The sequence below is a fragment of the Toxotes jaculatrix genome, chromosome 7 (genome assembly GCF_017976425.1).
Source record: "Toxotes jaculatrix isolate fToxJac2 chromosome 7, fToxJac2.pri, whole genome shotgun sequence".
NCBI classification, from domain to species: Eukaryota; Metazoa; Chordata; class Actinopteri; family Toxotidae; genus Toxotes; species Toxotes jaculatrix.
Genome location: NC_054400.1, coordinates 26,213,662 through 26,226,753, shown reverse-complemented (window position 1 = coordinate 26,226,753; position 13,092 = coordinate 26,213,662). Strand labels below are relative to the sequence as shown.

Below are 13,092 nucleotides of genomic sequence, written 5' to 3'. Positions count from 1 at the left end.
TTTTTCCTTATTGTTGTCTTATGACCTCTGGTTTGTTTTGGTTGGTTTCAGTTTGCCTCTTGTGCAGTGCTGTGCTTGCTGTGAACATCTGAGGGGAACAAGCTCAGGCTGACAAAAATACCAACATGCAAAACCAGTGCAGTGAAAATGAAAATCTCATGTTTGTTTTTTTTTAAATAGTCAGGCTCTAAGTGATAAATACATTCATGATATACATCTGATGTGCACTGTGTGTGAGAAAACGTTTATTAGTCGCTGTTCACATTACATCTATCACACCTATAGTGTGCAGATCGTCCTGCTCTGGAAGACGAGAAATCCTTTCTTCATCACACAGAAATGAGGGTAACACTGTACTTGAAGTGAACTGTAGGCACATAGAACATATACTCACTGTTCTTACATGTAAACTTTATGAAGCGCACTGTAGTGCTTCATGAATCTGAGCTTATTATGGTAGGAAGCAGCTATATTTAAAACCATTTCTACATGATGAGCTCCTGTGAAGTTATACATTTTTTTTAAACTTAATTTAAATTTTCCAAGGCTCCTACTGTGGCACAACTTCATACATTTTGACTACCATACAATTTAATGAAAATTTAAACAAGCTAAAACTATTACACACTACTGTTCTACTGTGGGGTTAGCCCATTTATAAAACTCCCTGCTGTTCCCTGACTTCCCCCAGAGACCTGATGGAAACCCATGGTAAGTTGTTACTGTAACTATTTTAAATCACTAAATCAGTAAAACTAAATCTCCTTTTACTGGCAGGTCTGATACTTCTCTCATTTTACTGCATCCATCAACAGGTTTGTGTTCTGCTGAGGTGCCCCTGAGCAAGTCACTGAGCACGCTACCTCACTGTTCATTGGGTTAGTGAATCAGGGACACGTCTGTAATGCAAACTCTCAAAAGTTACCAGAAATAGTGCATTAACATGTGTGTGTGTTGTGCAGCGCGGTGAGTCGCCCTGACAGGTGGTCGTAGCTGTGATGGACGTCACGGTGCAGGATGACGTGGAGAATTCCTCGGCCGGGTTTGAATTTCTTCATCCTGTGAAAATGACGGAGAATCAGACATTGGCTGGCTTTTATTTGTTTGGTTTCAGATTATGATAAGACGAAACTTTACTTTCACGCAGACTTTGTTTATCACACAAATCTAAAACAATTAAATAATGTCTTGTTTTTATATGTACTGTTTCAGCAGTGTCCACTGTCTCCTCTTCCTCTGTCAGCTCACTGCCAGGGGCGAACGCCTCAAAGTCGGACAGAGCGCTCTCTACCGCCTCCTCGTCATAGTCTGTCTGGTATTCATCAGACAGCTCCTCTGAGGGCAGACAAGAGGAGACAACGTGTGCACCCAGAGCATTTCAGACTGAAGACAAGGTTATTTGTTTTGTGGTTATAATGTCAGACATGTAGCTGACACTGCAGATCACGTCCAGAGACGTTTATGATTCCTATAACTGTATTACAGATTTTCTAAAATACCAACAAACTGTGCCCACACCTGCACACTGCAAATCAAAAGCAGGCCTTTATAACAAGAATTTTTTCTATGTAGATATGAAATTGTTCGGTTTATTATTTTAATATGTTATTGATAACTAACCCTTGACTAAAGCGTTCTTCACAGGTTCTATCCTCGACACAATCTCTGCCAGGTCAGTGAAGGAGGCATTCGGACAGGTGACCACCTGAAAGACACACTGCATCACTCCAACGAAGACTTTACATCAGCCTCAGTTTCAGTTCATTTATAAACACATAATGATGGCTTTAAAATCCACCCCGGGTCAGTGGTGTCTGTAGACTGCACTCACATGGCCAGTTCTGGTCTTGTGGAACTCTTCCTGATGTCTGTCCTTAAGCATGCTGTCCACCACCCCGCTGCGCTGCCACACATCGAACAGTGTCTTCCCGTGCTGGTATCCTACCTCCTGCAGCCACAGTGAAACAGGGTCACAAACCCAGCAGATGGAGGGGACATGGGAGAGTGGCACTGAGGACCAGAGGGGAAACTCACCGCGATCTCGTCGAACTTGCCAAAATCTAGGGTGCCGTAGTGATCGATGGGCGGTCGAATGTATTCACAGTATTCACTGTCTTTGACCAGCTCCAGCTGCCGCACGCAGCAGACGTAAGCAAGTCGGGTCTGGATCTCTGCCATGTTCAGGACCTGGAAGGGAAATTAACAGAATTCAATTAATGCAATTACTGATATTCAGTATTGCTAGGTTTTTTAAAGTAAACTGACAAATACAGAGGACATGTCAGTGTCTGCAAAGGACAGTGTACCTTGATTCTCTCAGCCAGTGGGTTGAATCGTTTCCACAGCAGCCACCAGCCATTCAGGGAGTCGCCATAGTTGGTCAGGTCGGTTTCATCCCGGCTTCCAACATCAATTGCAATCACAACCTTGGCCCCCATGGAGCGAGCCACGTCAGCTAGATACCACAACAGGACAAATGCATTTGTACATTTTCTAACTGATTTAATTCCTAAAGATCAAAAGCTAAATGGACTGGACCTTTTAGCTAAATATAGCATAGACAAACAAAAAAATTAATCTCTAAAACATTTGATCCCACTCCTCTGCTCAGCGCTCCTCACCAGGCAGGTTGTTGATGTAGCCTCCATCCATGAGTAAATGTCCATCTTTAGGGTCACAGAGAGGGGGCAGGTAACCAGACAGTGACATACTGGCCCTGACGTATCGCCACAACGAACCTGAAGATTAGAGAGGCAGTGTGTGGTTAACAGGTGTTTTTAGAGGAGATTCCAAAAACTCTGCTTATTTATTATTTGCAGTCTTCAGCTGATTTGTTCCAAAGCTGTCACAGTTTTCACTGCAGCAAGGATTTCGTCACTGTGTCTCTGTCAGTGACTCATGTATATTGAACTCAATGCAGTGAGCATTTCGTTTTGGGGAAACTGCTGGCAAGTGCCCAGTCTCCCTGGGTTCATTAGGGATCACACAAAGATATGAAGCGTAGGTGTTCTTCTTTTGTTGAAGTTAGACACACACCGTCAGTGTGAACTCTCATGCAGGAAGCTGTGATATCTGTTGTGACGTTGAAGTATGGAAGCCACAGGTCCTGGCAGAACAGTGAAAGCAGAAAAAGCAGCATTTGTGATCATATTTGCAAACTTATGTAATTTATAATCTGATCATTTTCACTGAATCCCATTTGTCAAGTTTGCTCAGTGGTTTGGATCAATACCAGTCATTTGTAAATGTCCCCCTCTGCCTCAGTGCTTAGCTCCAAGTGTTTGTTGTTTACGTGAAACATCTTACCTCGATCTGTTTGCCCTTGAAGACAGAACTAACGCTGGAGTTGAAGGAAGCACCAGAAAACATGGAGGTGACTGGGTAGGTCAGATCCAATATCTTCTTAAAGTAAGAGGTCATATCCTGAGGAAGGAAGGAAGGAAGGTACAAAGGGAAGAAAAGTCAAGTGTGTACTGATAAAATTCTTTGGTGAAAATTCTTTACTGGCAGTAGGATTTGGGGCAAACAATGAAGTTTTTCCATTAATGTTAAATTAATTAATGTCAACACACCATGGCCCATTCACGAGCTCTGACCCTCATCCGACTGTTGCTCTTCTCCTCTGCATACAGAGCTCCCATAAAGGAGCCGATGGAGGTGCCTCCCACCAGGTCGATGGGGATCCCCGCCTCATTCAGTGCCCGCAGGATGCCCACCTGAGAGCAGCCCCTGAAAGGAGATCCATCAAATAACAGTACACATGATACCTGACATCACATTTTGTTCAAAATACTACCATCACAATCAATTTTAGCAAGTCCACCAGTCTCTTAATGACAGCCTGGTTTTTCTTAAAGATAAGATAAGATAAGATAAAACAACTCCAGTGGAGTTTGATGCTTTTGCGATTATGTTAAGATATAATGCATCAAATCACTCCAATAAGAAAATGTTATTTGGACAAGTTTAATCTTTTCTTGACTTGTTAAAATTGATATCAATTATTAGCAAAGTGGTTTACAAAGCAACAGGTGCACAGATAGGTGGCACTAACCACACAAACCCACTCACATGATGGAGGCTAGGACGAAATATATCAGCTAAATGTACAGTCCTAGCCTTCATACAAACAGGCATATGTGGAAGCATTATCTAGTCATATGTCTACCAGCTGTCTCAGGTCATAGCTGACAGGAATACAGTCCCTACCTTGTCAGAGCTCCAGGACAAGCCAGAGCAGTGAGAAAAAGAAACACATCAATCAGAGCAGAGACAATCAGAATACACCTGCTCATTGGAAGCTATATGTTATGCATATTATGCATTTACTTGTGTACTTGTGCACAAGTATCAACACAAAACAATTGGACTTTGGGGGACAAAATTATAGCTGATATGTTATGTACCAAATTCCCCAAATAGTGTTAGTGATTCATGCTGTGACTGTTGTATGTGTATGACTGCTCTGTGAGACTAAATCTTACAGTGCTAGTGTGTTAAATGTGTTTGCATATAAAGCAGCAGTACCTGGCACCCCCACCACCAAGTACGAGGGCGATGCTGTTTCCTGTCAGGATCCTGGCCAGGCGGGAAAAGTCAGAATGACGATCTGGACATTTTTCAAACACACGCTGGTACAACTCTCTCTGAAAATCACACACACACACACAAAGAGAAATTACGTATTTGCAAACTGCACTAGAACCACCCACAAAAGACTCAGTGAGTTGATGGTTAATACCAGCTTAGGTAAACTCCTCCTGGAGAACACCCTGCGGGGGCAGGACAGGTGGTGGTGTCTGGAGATCCAGCTCCGCATATTCAGCCACTCGGCCGTCCCTTTGGGCGGAGGGCCGTCCTCCCTGTGCAGCAACACCAGCTGCTTCTGAGCCCGAACTGCACTGCCCTCCAACATTCGCTCCAGCTACAGGTGGAGAAGAGAAAGAAGAAGCAGAGTAATCCCTGAAGAATGACACACAAATGTTCACAAATGACGTCAAAATGCAGAAAGAACAACCGAGTAAAAGAGAGAAATAAAAATACTGTGACTGTAGTTTAACAGTAGTTTAATCAGGAAAGACACCAATTAACATGAAGACTCTGGCATTGATGCCATCGATTAAGGAGATGCACAGGAACAGAGCCCTATAAACAGCAGCCAATCTCAGACTGCCCCAGGAGTGAAATTTAAATTTCCCATAATTAAAATGAAGCAAAGGCATAAATAGATAATCACACCTTTAATTATCTGTAAGTGAAGAATCAGGCATGACACTCAATGGATGTGTGTCAGGTCAAGGCTTCAGAGGTCATTAGGCAGCCAGGATGACCTACTGGTCAAATATAATAAGAAAAAAAAAAACAACTGCTGCACAGAGGCTGAGGACATGCCTCATTTTGCTGCAGAGGTAGCAGCAACATTTTCTGTGCTTACTGCTAAAGAGAAGCTGAGCAGCTGTAGAGGTGTAGGTGTATTTGCACTGACCTCGCCCACAGTGGGCTCCTGCTCACCCAGTCCCACAATGATGATGCAGTCAGCTTGGCGGATGCAGCGCTGGGTCCAAGGCGTGAGGCCAGCGTCAGACTGGTAGAGGACGATGCGATGGATGTCCTCCTGCTGCCCGAGCCAACTGGACAGACGGTACTCATGAACACTTCAGAGGGGAGATACAAACATCAGCCACCTATTACTCTACGTATGTGTAAAATTTGAGTGTCATTAAGTTTTGAAATGTAGTAAAAGTTGTATTTCTGTGAAAACTTCTGTGAAAAATCTGGACTTGATCTCATTTGACTTTACTTAACTATTTACAGTTTAATCTCTTAATTAAATGTCTACCTGTCCAGAGCAGCAGAGCCCAGTCGCTGTTTGATGATGTCACTGGTCAGGAGCTGAGTGGGACCTTCAGGAAACAGAAACACATCAAACGGGTTGTTTTTAAATATGACCTGTGAGATTCCTGTGAATTAAAGTGAGGTATGATGTATCACAGTGAAGATCTTCCAAACCCCAAAGAGATAATGTCCTTTTGATTTGCAGTAGGTGTCTGTAATTATTCTTTCAATATTTGTTCATACAGTTTGGTGACCACAGTTTGGTGTGTGTGTGTATGTGTGTGTGTTTGTACCAATGCCACTGAGTGCATGCTGCAGCTCCAGAGTGAAGGAGGTGAGAGGAACCTCCTCAGACACAGGCAGGATGGCCACAGTGGACAGGTTGGACACTGGATTCCCTGCGTCCCACTTGCTGGTGGGCGTGTTGAGAGCCAGACTACGAGCTGCAGGGCAGAGGAGCGTTTCATTTATTGGGTATTTAAGACAGTAAAACACATATAGAACATATTAATGCACCAGTTACCCTGTCTTGCACACAGTAACTGCTTAACAGCAATTCATAACATTTTCACAACATGTTTTTGTGGTTTTCACTGATGATCACTAGTCATGTACCTATTGTTGGTAACATACACTAACAAAAATAGTATATGAGTACCGGCTAGAGGCCCGGTCTGCTGCATGTTGCCCAGGATCTTCTGTCCCAGCAGATGAATCAGCCTGGTGACGACTTGAGGATACCTCCTCTTGATGGAGTTCAGAGCTCCTTTAGGTAGCTTGGCCAGCTCAGAGTCTCTGACAGCGTGGACTGTGGTGGCTCGGTTCATGTGTGTCAGGGCCTCAACCTGGTCAATCCACACAACAGGTGTTCAACTGCGGATTGTAGTGACTAAAATGTGTTTCCCCTAGAAAGTGTCTTTATATTTATTCAAAAAAAAAAAAAAGAAATTAGTGCTGTCTTTCCATTTACTTTCCTTTATTCTAGAAACCCACACAGGGCCCCCACTTCCCAGTCTCTGACCACTCACCACACCAATCAAGTCCCCGCGACCATACTCTCCAGCCAGCTCCTTCTTCCCATCATCCTTTGCAATGACGGAGCGCAGTCGGCCGCTGAGGACGATGAAGGTGCTGTCTGACTTGTCTCCTTGTCTAAAAACAATCAGGAAAACAGAAAAATCCAATACTGCTCCACCCACAGACCAGTATGATTTTATTCATGTAATATTTCTGTCTCTAAAACACAGCAGGAGGTGGACATTGGTTATCAGGAACAACTAAACAACTGTTTCCCTCGAGTTTCCATCAAGGTTCATTAAATTAAATGTCATTACTGTTTATATTAGTGATGGATTAACTGTTTTAATAAGAATCATCATCACCAGTAGATACCTGTAGACAGCACGGCCGGCCTCCACTGCCATCCAGTCCAGGGCGAAGTCGATCTGTCTGACAAATGGCGACACCCTCTTCACCACAGTGTGAGCTACATTCAGCACCACCCTGGGCTCCTCACGCATAATCCTGCGAAGCCGAAAACGCAGATGTGTTTTGCATGTGTCCGAGCACCAAAGAAATGACTGGATGTTTTGTGTGTGAGCTTGATCCTACTCGTAGAAGTGAGCCTTGGATATGGAGAGGAAGGTGCAGTCTCTCTGAGCTCGGACAGTGAAGATGAGGGGCTCCCCCGTGAGAACAGACAGGTGACCCACCATCTCCCCGGGGTGGGTGACAAACAGCAGGGTCTCCTCCTCGCGGTCAATCATACGCTGGTAAACGTGGAGCAAACCTGAGATGACAAACGCCATGCTCACATCCTGTGAGTGATGTGGAGAAGAAAAATGAGAGATGTGGAGAAGGTAAAAAAAAAAATTCAAGATTACACATCCATTCATCTGTAAAACAGTTGTGGGAAGAATTAGTCAGATTTTATTGATACCAATGTGATGTTTCAGCATCCTGCTAATGTTTCCACCCTTATTTGAAATTGCCAGACACAACTGTGTTTCCCATGGGTTGAGAATTTACTTGTGGTGGTGGGAGGCACAGTGTGTGGCATGTTTAAAGGGGGATGTCATGTCATGTCATCATCTGCCACTTATCTTATCTGAGCCCAGGTGGCCCAGGGGCGACTGCTGCCCAGTTCACAATACCCCGAAGTCCTACAGCACCTCACACAGGTAATGGGCCCATGTGAGGTGGTGCCACCCGGAATGGGGCTCAAACCCAGATTGAGTCTCGTGCTCTACCAACTGAGATAACCGGGCAACTAGGGGGAGAGTGTAACAAAGGTTATTTTCTGTACCCTAAACGCCTCATATAAAGTTTATTGGTAGAGGCTAAAATTTACCAGTGTTCCATAAAGGCCTAAAATGCAGGCTATTGACAGACGCTGGCTGCGTGGCTACACACAGAGAAGCCTCGCGTCACACACAGCTCAGACAGGTGTGTGGACAAAAATGAGATCGTTTGAGAGTGAAATATGGCCAGTGGGTCTTAATCTACCTTGGCGGGCCACCAAAGTAGAGCCTATGTATGGGAAACACTCTGTAAACTATACTATGACGTTTTTTGGCATATTATGAGGTAATCCTAAAGTATGACTTTTTTTGGCCTATTTTAAAGCCTTACTATACTATGACGTTTTTTATGATATTTTGAGGTCATACTAAAGTATGACTTTTTTTGGCCTATTTTGGAGCCTTACTATACTATGACATTTTTTGGCATATTTTGAGGTCATACTAAAGTATGACTTTTTTTGGCCTATTTTGAAGCCTTACTATACTATGACGTTTTTTGGCATATTTTGAGGTCATACTAAAGTATGACTTTTTTTTTGGCCTATTTTGAAGCCTTACTATACTATGACGTTTTTTATGATATTTTGAGGTCATACTAAGGTATGACTTTTTTTGGCCTATTTTGAAGCCTTACTATACTATGACGTTTTTTGGCATATTTTGAGGTCATACTAAAGTATGACTTTTTTTGGCCTATTTTGAAGCCTTACTATACTATGATGTTTTTTGGCATATTTTGAGGTCATACTAAAGTATGACTTTTTTTGGCCTATTTTGAAGCCTTACTATACTATGACATTTTTTGGCATATTTTGAGGTCATACTAAAGTATGACTTTTTTTGGCCTATTTTGAAGCCTTACTATACTATGACGTTTTTTATGAGATTTTGAGGTCATACTAAGGTATGACTTTTTTTGGCCTATTTTGAAGCCTTACTATACTATGACATTTTTTGGCATATTTTGAGGTCATACTAAAGTATGACTTTTTTTGGCCTATTTTGAAGCCTTACTATACTATGACGTTTTTTGGCATATTTTGAGGTCATACTAAAGTATGACTTTTTTTGGCCTATTTTGAAGCCTTACTATACTATGACATTTTTTGGCATATTTTGAGGTCATACTAAAGTATGACTTTTTTTGGCCTATTTTGAAGCCTTACTATACTATGACGTTTTTTATGATATTTTGAGGTCATACTAAGGTATGACTTTTTTTGGCCTATTTTGAAGCCTTACTATACTATGACATTTTTTGGCATATTTTGAGGTCATACTAAAGTATGACTTTTTTTGGCCTATTTTGAAGCCTTACTATACTATGACGTTTTTTGGCATATTTTGAGGTCATACTAAAGTATGACTTTTTTTTTGGCCTATTTTGAAGCCTTACTATACTATGACGTTTTTTATGATATTTTGAGGTCATACTAAAGAATGACTTTTTTTGGCCTATTTTGAAGCCTTACTATACTATGACGTTTTTCATGATATTTTGAGGTCATACTAAAGTATGACTTTTTTGGGTCTATTTTGAAGCCTTACTATACTATGACATTTTTTGGCATATTTTGAGGTCATACTAAAGTATGACATTTTTTGGCATATTTTGAAGCCTTACTATACTATGACTTTTTTTGGCCTATTTTGAAGCCTTACTATACTATGATATTTTTTGGCATATTTTGAGGTCATACTAAAGTATGACTTTTTTTGGCCTATTTTGAAGCCTTACTATACTATGACGTTTTTTGGCATATTTTGAGGTCATACTAAAGTATGACATTTTTTGGCCTATTTTGAAGCCTTACTATACTATGACGTTTTTTGGCATATTTTGAGGTCATACTAAAGTATGACTTTTTTTGGCCTATTTTGAAGCCTTACTATACTATGACGTTTTTTATGATATTTTGAGATCATACTAAGGTATGACTTTTTTTTGGCCTATTTTGAAGCCTTACTATACTATGACGTTTTTTATGATATTTTGAGGTCATACTAAAGTATGACTTTTTTTGGCCTATTTTGAAGCCTTACTAGACTATGACGTTTTTTATGATATTTTGAGGTCATACTAAAGTATGACTTTTTTTGGCCTATTTTGAAGCCTTACTACACTATGACGTTTTTTGGCATATTTTGAGGTCATACTAAAGTATGACTTTTTTTGGCCTATTTTGAAGCCTTACTATACTATGACGTTTTTTGGCATATTTTGAGGTCATACTAAAGTATGACATTTTTTGGCATATTTTGAAGCCTTACTATACTATGACTTTTTTTGGCCTATTTTGAAGCCTTACTATACTATGATATTTTTTGGCATATTTTGAGGTCATACTAAAGTATGACTTTTTTTGGCCTATTTTGAAGCCTTACTATACTATGACGTTTTTTGGCATATTTTGAGGTCATACTAAAGTATGACATTTTTTGGCCTATTTTGAAGCCTTACTATACTATGACGTTTTTCATGATATTTTGAGGTCATACTAAAGAATGACTTTTTTTGGCCTATTTTGAAGCCTTACTATACTATGACATTTTTTGGCATATTTTGAGGTCATACTAAAGTATGACTTTTTTTGGCCTATTTTGAAGCCTTACTATACTATGACGTTTTTTGGCATATTTTGAGGTCATACTAAAGTATGACTTTTTTTTTGGCCTATTTTGAAGCCTTACTATACTATGACGTTTTTTATATTTTGAGGTCATACTAAGGTATGACTTTTTTTGGCCTATTTTGAAGCCTTACTATACTATGACGTTTTTTATGATATTTTGAGGTCATACTAAAGAATGACTTTTTTTGGCCTATTTTGAAGCCTTACTATACTATGACGTTTTTCATGATATTTTGAGGTCATACTAAAGTATGACTTTTTTGGGTCTATTTTGAAGCCTTACTATACTATGACATTTTTTGGCATATTTTGAGGTCATACTAAAGTATGACATTTTTTGGCATATTTTGAAGCCTTACTATACTATGACTTTTTTTGGCCTATTTTGAAGCCTTACTATACTATGATATTTTTTGGCATATTTTGAGGTCATACTAAAGTATGACTTTTTTTGGCCTATTTTGAAGCCTTACTATACTATGACGTTTTTTATGATATTTTGAGGTCATACTAAAGTATGACTTTTTTTGGCCTATTTTGAAGCCTTACTATAATATGATGTTTATTATGATATTTTGAGGTCATACTAAAGTATGACTTTTTTTTGGCCTATTTTGAAGCCTTACTATACTATGACATTTTTTGGCATATTTTGAGGTCATACTAAAGTATGACTTTTTTGGGCCTATTTTGAAGCCTTACTATACTATGACGTTTTTTATGATATTTTAAGGTCATACTAAAGTATGACTTTTTTTGGCCTATTTTGAAGCCTTACTATACTATGACGTATTTTGGCATATTTTGAGGTCATACTAAAGTATGACTTTTTTTGGCCTATTTGGAAGCCTTACTATACTATGACGTTTTTTATGATATTTTGAGATCATACTAAGGTATGACTTTTTTTTGGCCTATTTTGAAGCCTTACTATACTATGACGTTTTTTATGATATTTTGAGGTCATACTAAAGTATGACTTTTTTTGGCCTATTTTGAAGCCTTACTAGACTATGACGTTTTTTATGATATTTTGAGGTCATACTAAAGTATGACTTTTTTTGGCCTATTTTGAAGCCTTACTTAACTATGACGTTTTTTGGCATATTTTGAGGTCATACTAAAGTATGACTTTTTTTGGCCTATTTTGAAGCCTTACTATGACGTTTTTTGGCATATTTTGAGGTCATACTAAAGTATGACTTTTTTTGGCCTATTTTGAAGCCTTACTATACTATGACGTTTTTTGGCATATTTTGAGGTCATACTAAAGTATGACTTTTTTTGGCCTATTTTGAAGCCTTACTATACTATGACGTTTTTTGGCATATTTTCAGGTCATACTAAAGTATGACTTTTTATGGCCTATTTTGAAGCCTTACTATACTATGACATTTTTTGGTATATTTTGAGGTCATACTAAAGTATGACTTTTTTGGGCCTATTTTGAAGCCTTACTATACTATGACGTTTTTTATGATATTTTAAGGTCATACTAAAGTATGACTTTTTTTGGCCTATTTTGAAGCCTTACTATACTATGACGTATTTTGGCATATTTTGAGGTCATACTAAAGTATGACTTTTTTTGGCCTATTTGGAAGCCTTACTATACTATGACGTTTTTTATGATATTTTGAGATCATACTAAGGTATGACTTTTTTTTGGCCTATTTTGAAGCCTTACTATACTATGACGTTTTTTATGATATTTTGAGGTCATACTAAAGTATGACTTTTTTTGGCCTATTTTGAAGCCTTACTAGACTATGACGTTTTTTATGATATTTTGAGGTCATACTAAAGTATGACTTTTTTTGGCCTATTTTGAAGCCTTACTATACTATGACGTTTTTTGGCATATTTTGAGGTCATACTAAAGTATGACTTTTTTTGGCCTATTTTGAAGCCTTACTATGACGTTTTTTGGCATATTTTGAGGTCATACTAAAGTATGACTTTTTTTGGCCTATTTTGAAGCCTTACTATACTATGACGTTTTTTGGCATATTTTGAGGTCATACTAAAGTATGACTTTTTTTGGCCTATTTTGAAGCCTTACTATACTATGACGTTTTTTGGCATATTTTCAGGTCATACTAAAGTATGACTTTTTATGGCCTATTTTGAAGCCTTACTATACTATGACATTTTTTGGTATATTTTGAGGTCATACTAAAGTATGACTTTTTTTGGCCTATTTTGAAGCCTTACTATACTATGACATTTTTTGGCATATTTTGAGGTCATACTAAGGTATGACTTTTTTTGGCCTATTTTGAAGCCTTACTATACTATGACTTTTTTTGGCCTATTTTGAA

General features: G+C 39.2%; 1 protein-coding gene across 2 annotated transcripts in view; it reads right to left on the bottom strand.

The window, feature by feature from the left end:
• Positions 1–838: 838 nt before the first annotated feature.
• The window catches only part of pnpla7b (patatin-like phospholipase domain containing 7b), a 57,463-nt gene continuing 45,209 nt past the window's right edge, over positions 839–13,092 (bottom strand). For both annotated transcript variants that reach the window (XM_041041869.1, XM_041041868.1), the window contains exons 17-35: positions 7,447–7,652; positions 7,228–7,359; positions 6,864–6,987; positions 6,494–6,680; positions 6,129–6,278; positions 5,840–5,903; positions 5,486–5,654; positions 4,742–4,924; positions 4,528–4,646; positions 3,573–3,729; positions 3,307–3,423; positions 3,037–3,106; positions 2,622–2,738; positions 2,307–2,455; positions 2,035–2,187; positions 1,832–1,948; positions 1,621–1,705; positions 1,205–1,335; positions 839–1,059 (exon numbers count right to left, since the gene is read on the bottom strand). In XM_041041869.1, coding sequence (XP_040897803.1) covers positions 1,006–1,059; positions 1,205–1,335; positions 1,621–1,705; positions 1,832–1,948; positions 2,035–2,187; positions 2,307–2,455; positions 2,622–2,738; positions 3,037–3,106; positions 3,307–3,423; positions 3,573–3,729; positions 4,528–4,646; positions 4,742–4,924; positions 5,486–5,654; positions 5,840–5,903; positions 6,129–6,278; positions 6,494–6,680; positions 6,864–6,987; positions 7,228–7,359; positions 7,447–7,652 — 2,484 coding nt within the window. In that variant the 3' untranslated portion in view covers positions 839–1,005. The remainder of the gene's footprint in view (positions 1,060–1,204; positions 1,336–1,620; positions 1,706–1,831; positions 1,949–2,034; positions 2,188–2,306; positions 2,456–2,621; positions 2,739–3,036; positions 3,107–3,306; positions 3,424–3,572; positions 3,730–4,527; positions 4,647–4,741; positions 4,925–5,485; positions 5,655–5,839; positions 5,904–6,128; positions 6,279–6,493; positions 6,681–6,863; positions 6,988–7,227; positions 7,360–7,446; positions 7,653–13,092) is intronic.